General features: G+C 41.2%; 1 protein-coding gene across 1 annotated transcript in view; it reads left to right on the top strand.

Moving 5' to 3' along the window:
- SYNE2 (spectrin repeat containing nuclear envelope protein 2) overlaps window positions 1-21658 on the top strand; it is a 307891-nt gene that overhangs the window by 105427 nt on the left and 180806 nt on the right. Inside the window, exons 22-32 of the mRNA XM_067733714.1 lie at window positions 1514-1648; window positions 3335-3493; window positions 7092-7303; window positions 7450-7540; window positions 8371-8489; window positions 8994-9120; window positions 10597-10754; window positions 11580-11727; window positions 12402-13012; window positions 15997-16176; window positions 18066-18216. Of these exons, the coding sequence (XP_067589815.1) occupies window positions 1514-1648; window positions 3335-3493; window positions 7092-7303; window positions 7450-7540; window positions 8371-8489; window positions 8994-9120; window positions 10597-10754; window positions 11580-11727; window positions 12402-13012; window positions 15997-16176; window positions 18066-18216 (2091 nt within the window). The remainder of the gene's footprint in view (window positions 1-1513; window positions 1649-3334; window positions 3494-7091; window positions 7304-7449; window positions 7541-8370; window positions 8490-8993; window positions 9121-10596; window positions 10755-11579; window positions 11728-12401; window positions 13013-15996; window positions 16177-18065; window positions 18217-21658) is intronic.

Genomic DNA, 21658 nt, shown 5'->3' with positions numbered 1-21658 from the left:
CATTCTCCTTGTGGTCTCCTTCTCTTGTCTGGGCTCAACCCTCTTCTGGCTTTCTGGACGGTTAACCGTATTGGACCCTGATATCAGGTATTTCAGCATTGCTTTTCCCACAGTCATCTTATGCTGCTTGCACCTTGCCAGCCACCAGCTTTGACCAATTCCCACTGTCTTTTTTCCTCTCTTTTACTCCCATATGCTGAGAGTGCTGAACTAAACTTAAGAGTCAGTTCTTTTAAGTAATCACTAGGCTGAATTTCAAAAGGACAGATATGGTCAGCTGAGGAAAGAGGGAAGAAAAAGAAAAAGCAGAGGCCGCAGGCCCCTCCTCTACCAGGGAGAGGAGTTACAGTGTCAGTTTTTGCACCCTTTTCCTCTCCCTGACCATCTTCCTTTTGGAATCTGAGGCCAGGGATTTCCACCGTTTTGTCTCTGGCATTTAGTGAAGTAGATCCATTTTCACAGCAGAAGCAGAATCGCTGCCCTGCCAGGTATTGCCCTGAGACCCCCTGGGACTCCTGGGACACATGGGTGGTAGGAGCCCCCCTCCTGCACACAGGGCTAGCATGTCTTCCCTGGCCGTAAATCTAGCAATCCTCACAGAGGCTTTGGAGGAGGTTCCTGGGGGCTCAGGTTGTACCTTTTCTGCAGGAGACCCATAATAAGTATATGAATGACTTCCCACCCTGCTTAATTGCCTTCTCCCCCAGAATTACTTTCATCTTCTTGTCTCTTATAGATTTTTCTGCCCTTTCACAGACCCCAGACTACTTTTGTTCTGTCATTTGATAGTTACCTAAGCCAGGTTTCTGTCCTTATGGAGTATTGCCAGGTAATATTCTATAAGAGTAGGTAAGTGTGAAGTAAGGGACGAACACATTCCTGGGAAGGCAGATCCCATCCCCATCTCCTGCTGCTCCTTCCCTGGGATGGGACTGCGATTATGGTTGGCCCTGGGCAAAACTTTGAAGTCCATGATAAGGGGATGTTGCCTCCTTGCAGTATAAAATGCTTATGTACAATATTAAATATTTGCTATCTTAACCCTACTATAAATTGTGTCTTATTGCAACACTGATCTCTAATACAAGCTGGTGTACTCTTAATATTGTATTACTTATGAAGTGTGGTCGTCTGCTCAATACTTAAGAATTTTAGAGGATACTTTGCCAGTGGCTCATAATAAGCCTTTCAGTAAGCCTTTTAAATATTTATCAAAGGGGTACCAAAAACCATGCTGCATATCTTAAGGAAGTCTTTATCCTGGCCTCAAATGTGTAACTACATTTGAATAATGAATATTTTGCAATTCTTTTCAAAAGAACTCAAGGGATACAAAAGGGAGATCAACCTCAATCTACCAAGAGAAGTCTCCCCTAAATCTTCAAATAGTCTTCATGGAGTCCTTTCCTGGTTCTACATGTTAAAGACTCTAAAATTCTACCTGTTAAATTAGCTTTGAGGACGTGGCAGTAGAATAAGACTTTCATGTTCTTGTCTGTGGCTTTATTTTTAGGAAGCACTAATAATTTTTAATACTAAAAGTCTGGCCAAGTATTTGAAAGCTGTTGAAGAATTGAAAAATAATGTAACTGAGGATGTAAAGCTGTCTTTGGAAGAAAAGAGTAGAGATATCTGTGCCAAGTGGGAGGTAAGAACATACATATGTGTCTGGAGCTTTTGCTTATAGATCTGGCCCTGGACTTGTTTGTCATCAGAGTCATCTTTGGTGGTCCCTTGTCTGCCCCGTATCACGGAGGGCTGATCACTGTAGGCTGTGGTTCTCAGGCCTGGCATCAGCTGGCTTCTGTCTGTGTTCATCCAATGACAGCAGTGTTTGGAGATTAAAGGGTGATTGGAAGGTGGAAAAGGGAGAGTCCAATGGCTTTCTTTCCCTTTCTCTCTTGCACAGTGCCTCTGGCAGCTGTGTCTCCCCCTGGCTGCAGGTTCCATGGATCCAGCTTCTGATGGGTGACCATTCTCCCTGGGCTCCGCTGAAGCCTCCAGCCTAGGGTGGTAGCAGCTTTCTGCCGATGCTAATCTCTGGATTACCTTACTGTCCCCTCTTTGGCTTTCATCTCTTATAATCGATTCCCTGCATTTAATTCCCTCTGCGTTAAATATTTAATGTTTTCTGGTTTCCTGGTTGGATCCTGACTAAGACAATTTATTGACACATATAAACATATAGAGTTTCATAGAAAATAGGTATAGGCTTTGGTGGCTGACAGACCTGGATCCAGCAGCTATGACCTTGGGCAAGTTGCTTAACTACTGGGAGCTTCAGTGATAAGATGGGAATAATTCCACCTACTTGGCAGGATTGTTGCAAGGATTTATATAAAGCACCTACCACAGAGATTGTGTTTAGTAAATGGTACTTAGTATTAAGTGTGTGCATGTGTGTGTGTGAATATATGGAGAGAGAGAGAGAATAAGGTAATATAATTGAATATCCACTGTTAAAGGCCTTCTTAAAACACATTTTAAAAAAAATTATTTATTTGTTTGTTTGTTTTATTTTTGGCCATGTTGGGTCTTCATTGTGGTGCACGGGCTTCTCATTGTCGTGGCTTCTCTTGTTGCAGAGCACGGGCTTCAGGCGCGTGGGCTTCAGTAGTTGTGGCACACGGGCTCAGTAGTTGTGGCCACAGGCTTAGTTGCTCTGTGGCACGTGGGATCCTCCCGGACCAGGGCTCGAACCCTTGTCCCCTGCATTGGCAGGTGGATTCCCAACCACTGCACCACCAGGGAAGCCCTAATACACATTTTAAAATAAACTTTTAGAACAATTTTAGATTTACAAAATTATTACAAAGGTAATACAGAGAGTTCCAATATACCCATGACCAGTTTCCCCTGTTATTAACATCTTACATTAATATGGTACCTTTGTCACAGTTAAAGGACTAATATTGATAGATTATTAACTGAAGTTTATACTTTATTCATATTTCCACAGTTTTCCCCTAATGTCCTTTTACGTCTGTTCTGGAATCCCATTCAGGATACACATTGTAGTTACTTGATATTTCTCCATAGGCTCAGATACGTGTTTTGTAATATTTTCTCCCAGTCTGCAGCTTGTCTTTTAATTTTAACAGTGTCTTTCACAGACAAAACACATTTTTAGTTATTAGAAAGAAAAAAATATGTTTCTGATATATTTTAAAACATCCTCCCCAAAGATACATGGGTGAATCAGAATTTCACATAGGCTCTATTTCTATCCTTTGTTACAACAAATATTTTTGTGTTTCTAATGGAAATCCTTTCAGTATATCCTATTATGGTTAATATGTGCCTTTGGTTTTTTTTGTTTTTCTTTTCTTGGCAGTCGCTTCATCATGAAGTGTCTTTGTATATTCAACAACTAACAATAGACATCGAAAAAGAAAAACTTAGTGACAATATTGCAAAACTCGAAAAACAAATAAATAAAGAAAAGAAACTAATTCGCAGAGGAAGGACCAAGGGTCTCATCAAGCAACATGAGGTAAAAACCTGTTTCCATTCACATTTTGTTATTGTGGGGTTTATCTTAAATGGTTTTATATGCCCTTGGCTAGGGTTAAATCTGCTCTGAAAATTACTTCAGCCCTTTTGTCCCCTGGGGATCTTCCCTTCTGCAGTCCAAGCTCTAACTAGAGCCCATGCTTCTTGTTTTTTGGAAGTGAGAAAAATTCAGAATTGAGTTAATATTTCTTATTTATATATCTCAGTGGCCCCTGTCCTGAGACTCTGGTTACAAGATGTGTCACCCGCTATTGAAGTTCCCGTAGTTACTTTTGTAAGGACATGGTGTCCTCAGAAACACGGCTCTTGTGAAAGATACCAAATCAGGATATAAACCAGCCGGGGCAAATCTAATGGTCTCTTTTTGGTCCTCATCCTGTTTGATTTCTTCTGCATATTTGATAGTCCTGACCCCTCTTTTCATTTCTTTTAAACTTGCTACTGCTGTGGCTCTCTCGATACAAATCTCTCTTGCTTTTTCTTATTTTATTATTTTGGAGGGAGGCCTTCATTTTAGTGCCCTTCACTAATTTTCCTTTTTTATTGTGTTACCCTGATGTCTTAGTTTTGGGGTCTCAGTTTTTGGCTAATTTCATGCTTGCTCCAGGTACTTGTATGCACTTGGGTGTTTTAACTGCCCTCTCTACAATGATAGCACCTATCATTATCTCCAGCCTCGTCCTTTCCCCTGACCTCCAGGTTGTGTTTCTAACCAAGAAGTAGATATCACCAGTGTTCCCCAGAGACCTCCACTTCAGCATGTCCCAAACCAACCAATAATATCTCCTCTTGAACTTTTCTTCCTCTTATGTATCCTGGTTATGAAAGGCATTGCCATCTCAGAACTCCCTCCCTCATTCCCCTTTCCTTCTCACTCAGCCTTAGTGTAGTCGGTTGCCAGCTCCCATCTTCAGAAGAGCTGCTTCTTTTCCTTCCTTTCCACCAGTGTTGCCACTTCCCTTAACCTGGGGTCATTTTCTCAGTATGATGGTGGTTGCACTGTCTTCCAGCCCTATCACCAGAGTGATCCCTTTGAACCACAAATCTTATGTCACTGGTTCACCATTACTCCCGGGACATCTCCATGCTCCTCAGAAGGCCACACAAGGCCCCTCATGTGTGGCCCCAGGACACGCCTTCATCACCCCTCCAGCCATGTCCTTTCAGAACTTCTGGAGCTTTTCTTCTCTCCGCTGCTCCTTTTGCTAGGCATGACCTCTCTCCCCTTTTACTTGGAAGGACTCCTACGTGTTCTTTCCACCTCTAGCTCAGATGGCTCCTCCATGTGAAGGAGGCTTTCTCTGGCTCCTTAAGGCAGGTAGTGGCCCTGTCATAGCACTTGTCATGTGATATGCTCATTATTTATGTGACTACTGTTGGGGAGGAACAAATTTTCCTCTACCCTTTTTTTTTTTTTTTTTTTTTTTTTTTTTTTTTTGCGGTACGCGGGCCTCTCACTGTTGTGGCCTCTCCCATTGCGGAGCACAGGCTCTGAACGCGCAGGCTCAGCGGCCATGGCTCACGGGCCCAGCCGCTCCGCGGCATGTGGGATCTTCCCAGACCGGGGCACGAACCTGTGTCCCCTGCATCGGCAGGCGGACTCTCAAACACTGTGCCATCAGGGAAGCCCTCCTCTATCCTTTAAGATCCCTGGCTGGGTCTGGAAATTGAACTGACAAAGACAGATTAACAGGAGAAAAGCATACACATTTTATTGAATTTTTATATGCACATGGGAGCCTTCACAAGAGCATGATGACCCAAAGAAGTGACCAGAGCAGGAATCTTTTATACCTTTTAGACAAAGAAACAATACATTTGTGAAGAATTGACAAGACAAAGGAGTTTGGGCTAGGGATAGTAAAAAGGTGAAGAAGAAACTAGGAAGATAAGGGTTAGGGTACAGGGTTTGTTTGCAGATTCCTTTGGTCCCATCTCTGGGCTGATAGAACTCTGTCTCCAGTAAAATAAACTTTATTTCTTGCCTTTAGGTAGAAAAAGGGAAACCTTTTCTGTTTCGTTTTTCTTTTTTTTGGCCATGCTGCGTGGCTTGCGGGATCTTAGTTCCCTGACCAGGGATTGAACCTGGGCCCCAGCAGTGAAAGCGCGAAGTCCTAACCACTGGACTGCCAGGGAATTCCCTCTGTGTTTACTGCTTCTTAATTGCCTTCAGTTCAAAATTATTTTCACATCCTAAACCATAATGGAAAAGAATATGAAAAAGAATGTATATATATGTTTAACTGAATCACTTGGCTATACAGCAGAAACTAACACAACATTGTAAATCAACCATACTTCAATTAAAAAAAGTAATTTTCACATCAAAGAGGCATACATTGGGTTGACGTGTTCTGGTTTCCTTCACTACGTCACTGGGCTGCAGCGAATCCCTTTAGGGCTTACTGCTCGTCTTTGTTTCCAGTGCCCATTCCCACACCAGGCATACAGTGGATGGGCTTATAAAAGAAAGTGTTGGGGTTTTTTTTGTTTTTGGTTTTTTCCCTTTTTTTAAAAACATCTTTATTGGAGTATAATTGCTTTACAATGGTATGTTAGTTTCTGCTTTATAACAAAGTGAATCAGCTATACATATACATATATCCCCATATCTCCTCCCTCTTGCCTCTCCCTCCCACCCTTCCTATCCCACCCCTCTCCGTGGTCACAAAGCACTGAACTGATCTCCCTGTGCTATGCAGCTGCTTCCCACTAGCTATCTATTTTACATTAGGTAGTGTATATATGTCCATGCCACTCTCTCACTTCATCCCAGCTTACCCTTCCCCCTCCTTGTGTCCTCAAGTCCATTCTCTACATCTGCATCTTTATTCCTGTCCTGCCCCTAGGTTTTTCAGAACCTTTTTTTTTTTTTTTTAGTTTCCATATATATGTGTTAGCATAGATATTTGTTTTTCTCTTTCTGACTTACTTCACTCTGTATGACACACTCTAGGTCCATCCACCTCACTACAAACAACTCAATTTTGTTTCTTTTTATGGCTGAGTAATATTCCATTGTATATATGTGCCACATCTTCTTTATCCATTCATCTGTCGATGGACACTTAGGTTGCTTCCATGTCCTGGCTATTGTAAATAGGGCTGCAGTGAACATTGTGGTACATGTCTCTTTTTGAATTATGGTTTTCTCGGGATATATGCCCAGTAGTGGGATTGCTGGGTCGTATGGTAGTTCTACTTTTAGTTGTTTTTTTTTTTTTTGTGGTACGCAGGCCTCTCACTGCTGTGGCCTCTCCCATTGCAGAGCAGAGGCTCTGGACGCGCAGGCTCAGTGGCCATGGCTCACGGGCCCAGCCACTCCGCGGCATGTGGGATCTTCCCGGACCGGGTCACGAACCCGTGTCCCCTGCATCGGCAGGCGGACTCTCAACCACTGCGCCACCAAGGAAGCCCTCTACTTTTAGTTTTTTAAGGAACCTCCATACTGTTCTCCATAGTTGCTGTATCAATTGAAGGTGTTTTTAAAGTCACACACATCTGTTAGTTTCTAATCCTCAAGGACTAATCATGTAAACTCATTTGAAACACCTTCCCTGCTTTATTTCCTCAATCAGGCCTGCTTTTCAGAGGAAGGCAGCCTGTACCAGCTTGATCACCACATGGATGTCCTGCGGGAGCTGTGTGAAGAGCTGACTTCACAGAAGAGTCAACAAGAAGTGAGGAGAGCGCTCAAAGATTACGAACAGAAGATAGAAAGTCTTCGGAAATGTGCTTCTGAGATTCATATGACACTGCAACCCACTGTGGGAGGCACGTCGAAAAACAAGTTAGTGCCTCATAAGAATAGCTGCATGTCAGGGAGAAATGAGATAAACCCTCTCTCGAAATCAAATGACACTGAGTATTATTCATTCTCTTTTAGGCTTTGTTTTTCTCCCTGTATTTTAATACGCAATTTTGATTCCTTCCTAGGGGTACTGCAGACACATCTGAGAATGGAGGAAGGAATGCCCTCAGTGAGGTTCCATCTGCAAAATCAGATAGTCAGCCATCAGCTGAAAAGGTGTTAAATTTGGATAATGTATTTTAGAAGTAAACCCAATGAAAAAATCCAGGTGTACAAGAATCCACTTCTCATTGAGTGTTGCATTTAATTATCTGATTGTTTCCATCAGCTGAGAATTCCCACTTAAATAATGTAAGGAAGATTGCTTTTCAAAGAATTAGAATACAACAAACCAAAGCTATGGCAAGCATAACTTAATCTTCCTCTGAGGATACCAACAGTTCTTTCCAAAAGAGACCATTTTGAACCATTATGAATACACGCTGTCTGCGTGTTACTATTGAGAGCACAAGAGGCTGAGCTTAAACTGCACAGATGCTTCAGTGTCATTGAGATGAACTAGTTCATTTGTCATTTGTCTTTTTCTCATTATAATGTCTTTTAATTTCCTTGGGAATTGGATTTTCTAAATTCTTAAATTCTAGGAAAGTGGGGATTTGCTGTGTATCACAGCCCAGACTGCCTGTCAGAAGGGGTAGGGAAGGAACAAGGTGTATTTTTTTTCAGAGGTCTGTTCCTGCATGCTAGGATTCTGTCTGCCTTGGACCATGGCTATGTGGTCACAGGCAGAAACAGCACTTAGGGGCTGGGAGAACTCCTTTATCCTGCTGACAGACCAATTAGAAGGTGAGACTCAGTCTAATAAGTCTCCTCTGTCCTATGGAAAGACCTTTCTCTGAGCTGAGAAACTTTAAATAAATTGTATTATCTCCTGGTTTGGGGTATAAAGAATCAGTGATATCCCTTTGTATCACAAAATGTTTATCTCTTCCAGACAATTAAGTATATTGAATATAATATGTTTACTATTTTGCATATTTGCTTAGGCAATGGAATCGATTAAGGATTTCAGCCTGGAATCCAAGTTAAAGCCTCAACAGGAGGAAAGCGTTATGGAGAAATATGAAAAGGATCACAGTGCATCTATAAATAGTTTACTAGAGAGGTAAACTCTTTTTTAAAAAAATTATTTTTATTGACATACAGTTGATTTACAATGTTGTGTTAGTTTCAGGTGTACAACAAAGTGATTCAGTTATACGTACACACACACATATATATGTATATATATGATGTATGTTTGTATGTATATATCCCTTTTCAGATTCTATTCCCTTATAGATTATTACAAAATATTGAGTATAGTTCTCTGTGCTATACAGTAGGTCCTTGCTGGTTATCTATTTTATGTATAGTATTGTGTATATGTTAAGGAGAGGTAAACTCTTTTAAACAGCTAGAAAATCCAGCAAAAATCTTTCATCAGTGCAAATGTTATACTTTAATAAGTAAGTTTTTATTTTCCTTTAGTCATAATTTTTGCATGTGATCCAGTAACTTAAGCAGAAATTCTCTGGGATTTCCTCATGGACAATTGACAGTAATTAAAAAAAAATTATTTTAGTCTTATTTTTAAAATTAAGTAACATTGCATTTAATTTTTTTCCAGGTATGATACACACAGAGACAATCTTGAACTACACCTGCAAAACAACATTGTCAGGATTATCTCTGATTTCTCTAGTGACAAGGAAAGGAGTAGTGTTTGTCTACAGGATAAACTGACAGATCTACAGGTAAGTACTGAAAATATTACTAGAGGAGTTTTATCTTTTATTAGAAAATAATGCCGCCATAAGTATAGGCTTCACCATTTTTGTTGCGGTCTCATATGCTAGATGTTTCTGAAGAACTCTCGGTCACCGGATTTCAGGAAGACACCCAAACCCAGGAAGGAGTTTGTTCGGGGTGCTAATTTATTGCTCATGCTCTAATTTGATATTCTATATATTGTGGCTTGCAGAAGTTTAGATTGTGTTTGGGATGGGGAGGAAGGCTTCAGATGAATTGGTTGAAACAATGTGTTTGAAGGCGATTTCAGCCAACACAGCTTCTGGTTTGCTCCAAAATTAACAATATGTGAAAAACCAGCGACTCTGAATTTTTGTTTCAGTCATCTATCATCTTAACCAAATTGTCACATTATCTGTCTGATGTTGGATAATAAGAAAGGGGGAGGTCGTGGAGGGAGTTTTCTCTGTACATGATGGATGATCTTGTGGAGAGCCGTCAGAGGGAGTACTGCATCTGACTCAGGAGCTGCAGAAAAAACAATCTAGTGATGGGCACACCAATCGTTAAGTTCTACAAATAAGCATCTTCCTTATTTTGAAGATAAGCTGTGCATTGCAGTGCAACACCCTCATGTGCTTGGATGTGCATTAGAGTGAACCCTTACAGAAAGCCCATCAGGTGGAGAAAAGGTCATGCGTGCTTCCTGCAATGCCCTCTCATATTTTCTAGTTATCTTCCTTTCATGATGCCAGTTCCTGAGTCACACTCTACCAAATGGCTCTTCTCTGTTTTCCATCTGAATAAGCAAAATTCATGTGTTAGAATCTCTGTTGTTCAAGTAGTGGATGTAGCACGTTTTCATCACAATTAAGAAGCTGTCTTGAGACCTTACTCCTGTGACTGAATAATAAGTTGGTTAGAAAAACTATACGAATCCTTGGGGAAAGTGAAGAACAAATTTTACTGATGAGCACTCAGATTCTATAGCAGTGCCTTTTTTTAAAAAAAGAACCAAGATTAGGTGTTGGAATAGTATGGAATTTTAGATGTTTAACTATAGATCATAAGTTAATTTTACTCACTTCTCATTTGATAGAAATGATTTTGGTTCATTGCAATTTTAGTTTAAGGAGAAAAAAAAGACTAGAGAAAATAGAATATCTAATAGAATATATTCTTATATCTCTGTGTATCTTTCTGAATTGTATTCTGTGTATCTAACTTCAGGGAAGGGCATTTGGATTCCTTTGAAAGCCATGTTGCTGATTCCCTTGATTTCATTCAGTGGATTCTCCGAGAGCACAGTTAATAGCATTGCTCTCTGAAGGATAGTTTACTTGTAAAATATTTTTTCAAATGTATTTTCATGTGAAACTTTGTGTTTGTGCCCACAATTGTAAATGTCTCATTTTGTAAGAACAGAATAATTGTGCCTATTAACCCATTCATTGAAAAATTAATTTACATATTTCATCCAGGTCTTAAAAAATGAAACTGAGGCTTGCTGGAAAGAGTTTGAAGTCACTTCACTGAAATTAGAAGAGCTGGAAAGTGACATTAGGAAGCCTTTTCTAGTTAAGGCAAGAGATAAACTAAAGGAGAAAGAAAGAGAGCTTCAGATGACTCTTAATACCAGGTATAATTCTGGGATCTATTAACCATGAGTTTACTAAATGTAGTAAATTTTAAGAGAGGCTAATGTTATACTAAGTATGTTATTTTATTTAGTTGTGACAACAACCATAAGAGAAGCTGATGAGGAAACTGCTACTGGGGGAGGTTAAATCACATAACCAAGCCACACTACTGGCCAGAGACTTAAGTGGAACTTAAAGTCTGTTGAGTTCCAAAGGCCGTGCTCTTCCCACTGTCTCCCCTTGAGCCTGAATTTAGCCACGTCACGTAACTTCTCTGGGCCTTGATTTCCTCATTTTTAGAATGAGAGTGCTATTGTTATCCCTTTACATAGGATGTGTACCCCCAGCGCATCTCCCCATTTTACATAGGAGGAAACTGAGGCTCAGAGTCTATATGTTATTTATCCAGGGTTACACATTTCAACTTATTATTGGCCTAGACTTTGAATCCTAGTATATTTCCACTAATAAAATAATTAGTATGCATAATGAATTTCTTTGTCATCAAGGCAAGGTTCAATTACATTTAGTATTTTGTATTTCAAAAGAGAGAGAAAGCCTTAGTATGCTTTACAACAGTTTTCCATTCAGCACAGTATCAGTTAAATTATCACGAGTACTTGGATGTAGCAAACAACTCATGCTTTGCCATTGTGGATCACTGGGTTTGGGTTTTAATGTGATGATCTATACATATCATTGTATGTATTTTTATTGAATAATTATTTTCTGTTCTTGGTTAAATAATGGCATTAATATTAAATGTTTTATAAGCTATCTTTCTGCTGTGCTTTCCCCTCATGTCTGATTTATTTTTCACCCAGAATGGAGTCTTTGGAGACTGCGCTGCATATTGTGTCACCTGTGGAGAAGGAGTTGCTCCTTCTCTGTGACTCAGACCTGCTCCTCTGTGAAATGGCCGTTCAAGAATTTAATCTCACTGATGCTGATGACATTTATCAAAACCTGAGGGTAAATATAAATTCTCACAGTGTATTTATAGAATAAACAGTTCTTCAGAGATTTATACATGTTTATGCATTTTTTTATTATACATCCATAGTATTTATTTCAAATATAAGCCACGGCAGAAAAATCTTCAATAATTTAGACTTGTTATTTATTTCTCAACTCTTTAATTCCTTGCCAATTGGAAAGTATCAGTAGGTACCATGGAGTAAATAATGACGTATTTTCTTTGAATTAAAAATGAAGGCTTGCTTATGAATGCCTTCTCCAATGACTGAAATCCTAATTTTCTCTCTGTACTAGACGAAGATGCTTAAATTGTCATATTCTACAGTGTACTTATTTGAAATCTCATCCTAAAAGTATTTTTTTATTTTTCAAATTATAAACAGATGTCTCAATAGTTCAACCTGTAATTATTTTCATTGAATCAATAGATTTATATACCTCTTTTCTTCTTGGGATTTAAATATCAGGAAGGGTATCAGATAATGAAACAGCTGGGCCATCTGATCATTTGTAATTAAAGTGTTCCTTCTGTCAAAACTGTCAGCCTTGGTTAGACTGAGAAGCAGTTTTCTAGATCAAATCTAGTGACATAATTTGAGGTTAGTTTCTGCTGTGCAATTTTTCTTTTTTCTGCCTCAGTCTTACAGCTTTTCTTACCTTTATTGTAGAATATCCAAGATTCCGTAGTAAGACAGATTGAAATATGTAATCATTTGGAACAGTCAGGCAACTTTGCATTGAAGGAATTACACCCGCTTGACCTGCATGCAGCACAGAATATTATCCTGAAACACAGAACTCAACTCGAAGAAATGAACCACAGAGTCCAGAGGAGTAAAGATGCCCTCAAAGCTCTGGAAGACTTTTTGGCTTCTCTGAGAGCAGCTGAACTCTCTGGTGAGCTTCTTATAGACCTTTCAGCCTCAGGTTCACAGGTGGTACCAGGAAATACTTTGATGGTGGAAAATAAAGAGGAAAGAATTCATCAGATGAAAGACAAGGCCAGACATTTGGACGAACGTTTGAAGGTGCTCGGTATAAGCATTAAAGATGCTGAATGGGGTGAAAACACCTCCTGTGAAAAACTTCTGAATGCTTTGTCCAGAAGCTTATCTGAGACTCATGGCTCTGGCAGACAGGAGGAACTCATGGAAGAAGATGAATTATTAGAGACTTGTATTTTCAAAAATAATGAACTCCTGAAAAATATTCAAGATATACACAACCAAATCAGCAAAATAGGCCTGAAAGATCCGACCGTTCCAGCTGTAAAACAACGGTAGGTATCGTTTTCGTCCGTTTCCACGCAAGATGATGATTTTCTGTTTTTTCCTTTTCCCAAATATCTATTAGGTGAAACAAATGCTTCCTGTGTCTTTCTACTTCTGTTCCATGCCCCTCTATTCAGGGTTCAGCATTCTTTTTTGTAGGCTTTTTCAAACAAGCTTTCTTTTTGTTGAGATTGTGCCTTTACAAAGTGTAATATAATTTTTTCCTTTAAAGTTTTCATTCTTATGGACAGAGGAAGAGTACAATAAGATACGTGTGAAGTCCATGAGTTGCTTCAAAGTCTCTTTGCTGCTGTTTATTTACTATGGAGTTCTCCTGACGGGGGAAAACCTGGGAAACTCGACACATTTGATAATAGAGAACAAGTGGTGGAAGATGCACATACCCCGCCTCGTCCCTACTTCTTCCTTCATTATTTGTCCTCTCCCCTCCTCCCGGCAGGATTAGATGAGGACTGAGTTTAAGAGGTAGATTTAGGTTAGTGTTGATTCTGGAGACTCAGCAGAACTGGGCTTACCTGAGGTTCGCAGCCATCCCTAGGAGTGCTACTATTGTCATTCTGGAATTCAGCGTCCGCCTCCAGGTCCTGAAAATGAAAATGTTAGCAAGAGTTAGCAGAAGAGTCACTTTTGTGAGCCCCCCTCCCCGTTCTAAATCTCACCCACTTTCCATCTCTTCTTCTGCCCACTTCTAATCCCTCAGGCTCAATGCTCTCCTGAGGCTGTTCAGCTGATTAAGCTCTTCCCTCTGAAATTGCCCTGAGCCCTCCGTCTCAATGAGACTTCTATTTCAACAGCGCTCCAGTTCTTCATGAGGTGTGGAACTGGTTTCGTTATTAATTTGATTGTTAATGCATTTATTATAGATTTATAAATAATTAGTAATAAATTAACTTATTAATTTATAAATGAAAACTATACTTTGATAGATAGTAAATTGCTTTAATATTTAATTGAGTTACTAATAGAATAAGCCAGGCACTGTTTTAGGTCCTGGGGATACAGCAGTTAACAAAACAGACAAAAATTCTTGCCCTTGGTAGAGCTTATTATCTAGTGGGACGAGGAAGATATGCAGTAGGTTTGATGGTGATAAAGACCATGGAGAAAGAGTAAGTAGAGAAGGAGGTGGTTACAATTCACACAGGGTCAGCAGGCACAGTTTTACAGAGAAGGTGACGTGTGAGCCTGATGGGATGAGCGACAAGCCAAGTGACAACCTGGAGGAAGAGCCTCCCAGGCTGAGGGTCTATAGGTACAAAGGGCAGGTGTGGGACTGGGCCTGGCATGTTTGAGGAGAGGCAAGGAGGTGAGCAGGTTAACAGGGAGGGGGTCACAGGGGTCACGGGCAGGATGGAGCTTAGCTCCTGTAGGGACCTGTGGGCCATGTGTTGACTTTGGTTTCTTTGTTGAGTGACATGGGAAGTCGTTGGAGGCTTCTGAGCAGAGGGAAATGATTTGGTTTTCATTGTAACAGGCTGGTGTATTGAGAATAGACTGTAAGAGTCAAGGGAAGACTCAGGAAGTCTAGTTTGACCTATAGCAATAATCCAGGTGAGGAATGATGGTGGCACGGAACAGTGGTGAGGTGGCAAAAAATATTAAGATTCTGTATGTATTTTGAAAGTGGAGTCCACAAGGTTTGTTGACACATTGGACACGGGGTGTAAAAGAAAGACTGGAGTTACCGTTAACTGGGATGATGAAGACAAGTTTGTCAGGCATTAAATGAAAGATCAGGTGTGTGTGCTCAGTTTTAGACACAATAGGTTCAAAGTATTTATTGGATGTTCTAGTAGCACTCTCAATAAGACTTAAAAACAGGTGGCATCAGATGTCAGGAGAGAGGTCTGGGCGAGGTATACATCTGAGAGTCACCAACATTTCAGAATGCTGTTTAAAGCCATGAGATGGATAAGATTGCCATGCTGTGTACTCTGGGGCACGCCATGTTAAGAGGTCAGGGAGATGACAGGGAACCAGTCAAAGATACTGAGTGGCCGGTATCATCGGAGGAAAATCAGGAGTGTCCTGGGGGTCAAGTGAGAAGGCCTTTCAATGAGGAGAAGTGATCACCTTTGTCACGTGCTGCCGACTATTGAAGGAAGGTGAAGATGAAGACTGGGACATGGATTAGCAATGTGGAGGTTACTGGAGATCTTGACGAGCAGTCTTGCAGGAGTGGAGGGAGTGAGAGCCTTATGGGAGTGGACTCAAGATAGAATTGGAGGGGCTTCCCTGGTGGCGCAGTGGTTGAGAGTCTGCCTGCCGATGCAGGGCACACAGGTTCGTGCCCCAGTCCGGGAAGATCCCACATCCCGCGGAGCGGCTGGCCCCCGCGAGCCATGGCCGCTGACCCTGTGCGTCAGGAGCCCCGCGTACCGCAAAAAAAAAAAAAAAAAGAGAGAATTGGAAGAGAGGAAGTAGAGAAAGTGAGTATCTGATGAAAGCAATTTAGACCTAGGTGAATAGAGTTAATCCCACCAGGATTAATTTGCAGGTTAAAACCCTTAGTTCAAATGACTCTTCTTCGGTATGGAAGAGATTTTTGTACACAGGGTAGAAATGCAAGATTTCCTTGTATTTCCCTTTCTTCTTGCCCCTTCCGCCCTGCCTGGGGAGCTTGCAGTGTTCTACCAGCCATCTCGTCTTCTCTCCATATCATACTGTCTTCCCCACACATGTACACACATCCTCTTCCTCTCTTTTCTCTCATATGCATATACACACCCTTTACAATTGTGTTCATCACCGAGAAATGTTACCGCTCGTGGTTTTGTATGTCTGTTCTATTTAAAACACCAGCTAGTATTCTGGACATGCAGAGCCTCCTGACCTCTGTCATAGGAATGTGTGATTTAGGCATAAACCTCATGAGGACAAATTAAAGTTAGTGTGCTCCCACAAATTACCCATATTTGTGTTGAATCAAATCGCCTAATTGGCCATTAAATTTTTCTCTCTCATAATCAAGGAAAAAATCGTTACTCAGACTGGATAAGGATCTAGATGAATGTGAAGAAGAGAAGAAACGCTTGCAAGAAATGGTGAATTCTCTTCCACAATTCAAAGACGGCAGAGAGAAAGCTCTGAGTCAACAGTGCCAAGGCACAGCACTCTTGTGGGAGAATACAAAAGCTTCGGTCACTGAATGGTAAGGAAACAATTCCTCCCAAATCTGAAAAATTGTCTGTGGCACAATTAATTTTTTGAAATTTGTATGTTGAAAACACATTCCAATGGGCCTCAAGGAGAGGCCAACTTAAGAGTTTCACGCGCGAAGCTCACTGGGCCAACGTCTGGGGCAAGACCTGGAATCCTAGATTACAGACAAATGACTTTAAGAGGCTGTCTAAGAGGGAGGACAAATACATAGTGTATTTATAATTATTATTGCCCCACCTATATTAGTTTTCTATTGCTCCCGTAATAAATGACCACAAATGTTGTGGCTTAAAATCGGCACAAACTTATCTTACAGTCTGGAGGTTGGAAATCCTAAAATGAAACTGCATTCCTTTCTGGACTCTCTGGGAGAGAATCCGTTTCCTTGCCTTTTCCATCTTCTAGAGGCCACCTACTCCATTCCTGGGCTTGTGTCCCCTTCTTCCATCTTTAAGGCCAGCATTGCAGCATCTTCAAATCTCCATCTCTCTCTGTCTTTCTGTCTCATCTCTGCTTTTGTTATCACATCTCCTTCAGACTCTGACCCTCGTGCCTCCCTCTTATAAGGGCCCTTGTGATTATCTTGCACCCATTCAGATAATCCAGGATAATGTCTCTATTTTAAGATCCTTAACTTAGTCACATCTGTAAAGTCCCTTTTGCTGTGTGAGGTAACATATTCCCAGGATCCAGGGATTAGGACGTGGGCATCTTTGGGAGCTGGGGGCATTATCCTACCACACGCCACTTAAACGCCAGATGTTGCCAGTCAGTTACTGCCATCTTTCCTACAGAGCCTGGACAAGGCTCAAGAGTTTTCTTAATTCTGTGGCAGCCCTTACCTGTCAGTCCTGGCTGGCGATACGGCTGAAGAGTCTCCATCCCTGCCTTCCCCCTTTACTCTCTGCCTGGGGGTAGGAGTAGTTGAGAGGGCTGACCCCTACAGGCTGTACCACCCAAGCCAAGGGTTCCAGTTGGGTTAGGAAGTGGGAGGTACTAGTATGAGCTTAGTAACCAAGAAGAGAGAGAAGTCGGGGTGGTCTTAACCCCCTCCCTTTTCAGCAAGTGGTTCCAGCAGCTCCTACTGACCCCTCTTTGGCTTAGGGCACTTTCCCTCTTTCCCCTTGAGCCCAGGTGCTCTACCTGTTTCTGGAAGGGTTAGTCTCTGGGTGTCTCAGCTCCTTGGTGGTTTCCCTTAACTTTACTATCAGTGGTCCTTTCACCACAGAACTCCATCTGTGGAGTTCCTGCTTCCTTCTGGAACCTGAGTATACAGTAGTCAAGATGAAGTCTGTCTGTGGATTTGACCTAGTCTACCCTTCGATTTTACAGAGGAAAGAACTGAGGTCCAAAGAGCCTCAAGTAACTTATCTAAGGTCGCATGACTAATTAGTGCCCAACCATAGCTAGAAACCAGGTGTCTTAGCTGCCACATCATCTGTACTAAACTTTTTTTTAAAGGGCTAAATCTAGAATGAGTTGAAATAGACATGATTGAATCATATTGAATCAACACTGAAGCAATCTCTAAGAATAATGCTGGGGAGGCATTGTTTTCCAAATTATCTTTTAGTTAATGATGAAATTGAGGTGCTGATTCCTTATGGTTACAAATCCTGTTTCGTTCCAGAGCTTATATCTGGTGACTTTTTAATATTGACCTGGTGAAAATAGTAATCCAGTGATTATTTATACCATCCATTTGTCAAATAAATATGTATGCCATCATTCTTAGGTTAAATTGTAAAACAATATTATAAGCCATGTCTAGAGGAAAAATCCTTCTATAACTTATTAGTCATTATTGTAGGATACTTACAAAGAGAAAGAATGGTTTTGTTATTTTCAGAAATTTAGCTGTTTTACTTTTTTTCATAGCCTTGACCAATGTGAAAGAGTTTTGGAGCTCTTAAAACAATATCAGAATTTTAAAAGTGTCCTGACAACTTTGATTCAAAAAGAAGAGAATATCATCTCCCTCCAGGCTTCCTACATGGGAAAGGAGAACTTGAAGAAAAGGATAGCAGAGGTGAGTCCAAATTCCAAAGGAAACTTTACATAGCGGCCTCGCTTGCAAGCCCAACAATAGAGAGGATATTATCAATGGAGTCACTTTCGAAACTTAGTTTAGAAGAAGTTACTAGTGACTTTGTTTTACCAGGTATCTAAGAATTTATTGAATTTATCCCCAGGGCTTGAAAAAGATTGGTCCCCGGGTTAATGCTGGGTTGCATCTGTTTGGGTTTTGATACTGATGGTGTGGTTCTTTTGGAGTCTGGGGTTGCCCCTGCTGCTACCTCTGAAAGTTTGGAACAGTTTGTGCACTGACTTCCCACATAAAAAAAACCCCTGAGACTTCATTGCAACCTTGAGAGAAAGAAGGTACTAGGACAATCCCATCTGTTGTTAGTGGATAAAGGAAAAATTATGTTTTTATTTCTTCCCTTTTATTTCTTCGTAAAGATGTGTGAGCTTATCTCCAAGTTGCTCCGTCTATGTTCATAGCCTCGCCAATCACGACTTCATAGTTTAAGAAGAATAACACTTTTGGACACTAGATGTCATTATTTCTATGATTTTATGTGGTTATCAACCAGAGTGGCAGAAGAATGGAATAGTTAGAAAAGGATACACTACACTGTATTACTGTACACCAGAAAGTTGCTTTTCCTCTTGGTTTTATGAGTACTCTATGCTAAAGTGCTGTCAAAATGTCAGAGGCATTTGTGAAATATCATCTACTTGATACACCTGGTTGTTAGAAAGCAATTTTATTAAAGTTCCCAGTGGCTGAGAGCAACAGCAGTGAGGCTTATATACAGACATACCTCACTTTATCACACTTTGCTTTATTGTGTCTTTTACAAATTGAAAGGTTTTGTGACAACCCTTTGTAGAGCAAGTCTATCGGTACCATTTTTCCAACAGCATTTTCTCACTTTGCGTCTCTGTGTCACATTTGGGGAATTCTTGCAGTATTTCAAACCCTCCACCACCAAAAAGATTACGACTTGCTTAAAGGCTCAGATGATGATTAGTGTTTTTAGCAAATAAGTATTTTTAAATTAAGGTATGTACATTTTTTAAGACATAATGCTACTGCACACTTAATGGACTACAGTATAACGTAAACATAACTTTTATATATATCTGGGAAACCAAAAAATTCATGTGACTTGCTTTATTGCGATACTCCCGTTACTGGCATGGTCTGGACCCAAACCTGCAATGTCCCTGAGGTATGCCTGTAGACCAGATTCTTATAGACAATTTAGTCTTTGTCTAGAACTCTTATCCCTGAGGCTGAAGTGACTCTCAGAGTCACATCCGTGCCACAGATGAGGAGTAGCCCCTGCCTGCGGCCTCCTTTCTCAGACGCAGTTTCTTGGAACTGACCAATCAGAAAGAGCTCTGCTTGGACACCAGTTGTACACTATGTGACTGTTTAACTGGTCTCCCATCAGATTTAATCGAGGGAGACCACCATGCTAGGAGCAGGCTGGCAGTCGGAATCTCTTAGATGCAACCTGTCTGGTTCCATCCAGCAGAGGCAGCTTCTGGGTTTGGCAGCCTTGGGATCTAGGAGGATTGTGTCCTCATCCAGATGGATTAAGGAGCTTTGGTTCTCAGAGTATCCAACACGATCAGCTTTACAAAATCCCCTCAGCCTTGTGGCCCAGTTCACATAGCTACTTTTCTACTGTGCCCCTGATACCAGTTTCCCAGCTTGTGCTCTTGTTTCAGGATCCAGGTCTCTGCCTTAGATACTCACAGATCCTGGGTCGCTGCCTTTCAGTCTGACCAGATAGTGAATCCCTCCTGACTGGCAGCTGTTCTTGGTTTGTGCCAATCCTCCTCACTCCTGGAGTCCTGCCTGTGTCCCACTAAGTGAGATCCTGTTACCAGCAGAGCTGTTCCTTTCCTGATTAGGTGAGGCAACATCTGTAAAGTGCCTGCAGAGTGCCTAGGACTTCATCAACCCATTAATAGTAAACTGCACTTTCTGGACAAGTTATTTATTTGACTAATAAAACTTCTGTCACCTTCAGGCACTTGGCCCCTCTCCTGGGTGAGTCTCCCTGATGGGAATCTAGATCCAGGTCCTGACCCCTCTGCTATGATTAGTTCCCCTATGGCTGTTGTCTTTTTCCATTTGGGCTGCTATAAAAGAATACCATAGACTGGGGGGCTTAAAAACAACATAAATTTATTTCATACAGTTCTGAAGACAGTTCTCACAGTTTATAACATTCTGCCTTTGACCCCTCAAAACACGTCCTTCTCACATGCAAAGTATATTCATTCCTTCCCATCAGTCCTAAAAGCCTTAACTCGCTCCAGCTTAGTCCAAAGTCTCACCTAAATATCATCTAAATTAGATATGAGTGAAACTCAAGGTGCACTTCATCCTGAGGGAATTCCTCTTGTTTATCCAAAACAAATGGACTGACAGATATTTCACCAGCAAAGAGGGATTTATTTGGGATCAACAGAGAATTGCATTTCAGGGTCTGCACCCATGGGAGCTACGTGCAAGTCCCTGCACAGCAAGGAGAGAAGAATGCTTTTATAGAGGGGAAAAGGACGTTGGATGGGCTGTAGTAGACAGAGTCCATGGCTTTTCATTGGCTGAGGCCTTGCCAATAAAGGAGGCTTTCTTCTTCCTCTTGGGCTCTGCCATCCCATCTGGTCTCCCAACTCTGTTTAATTTAGGATTCTGTTTATTCTTTTTTTTTTTTTCTGTATGCGGGCCTCTCACTTTGTGGCCTCTCCCGTTGCGGAGCACAGGCTCCGGACGCGCAGGCTCAGCGGCCATGGCTCACGGGCGCAGCCGCTCCGCGGCATGTGGGATCCTCCCGGACCGGGGCACGAACCCGTGTCCCCTGCATCGGCAGGCGGACTCTCAACCACTGCGCCACCAGGGAAGCCCTGTTTATTCATTTTTTTACACTCTACATCTGTGAACCCATGAAACCAAACAAATTATATGCTTTCGAAATACAGTGGTGGGACAGGTATAGGATAGACATATCCACTCAAAAAGAGAGAAATAGGAAAGAAGAAAGAAGTATTGGGTCCCAAGGAAGACCGAAACCTAACAAGGCAAACAACATTAAACCGTAAGGCTTGAGAATAATCCTCTCTGGCTTGATGTTCTGCCTTCCAGGTCCACTGGGATGGCATCATCACCCCTGGCTTGGCTGGACAGATTAGCAACTTTCTCTGTAAACAAAGAAACAAAGTAAGGATAGAGGTTAAATAACTTTCCCAAGATTATATGGCTAATAAGTGACAGAATCATTATTTAAGCTGAGGTCTATCTGACTACAAAGTCATGTTCCAATCATCATAATATTGCCTTCCCTGAAGACATGTTTGAAACATGTATATTATAGAAGTAAAAAATGGCTAACTTTGCTTTGTCTGTACCCCTTTCTGAAATGTAAAGGTTTACTCAGAAAAATATTTTA

The sequence above is a fragment of the Pseudorca crassidens genome, chromosome 1 (genome assembly GCF_039906515.1).
Source record: "Pseudorca crassidens isolate mPseCra1 chromosome 1, mPseCra1.hap1, whole genome shotgun sequence".
Taxonomy (NCBI): domain Eukaryota; kingdom Metazoa; phylum Chordata; class Mammalia; order Artiodactyla; family Delphinidae; genus Pseudorca; species Pseudorca crassidens.
The sequence above is the reverse complement of the archived record's forward strand: the minus strand, read 5'-3'. Positions and strand labels throughout refer to the sequence as shown.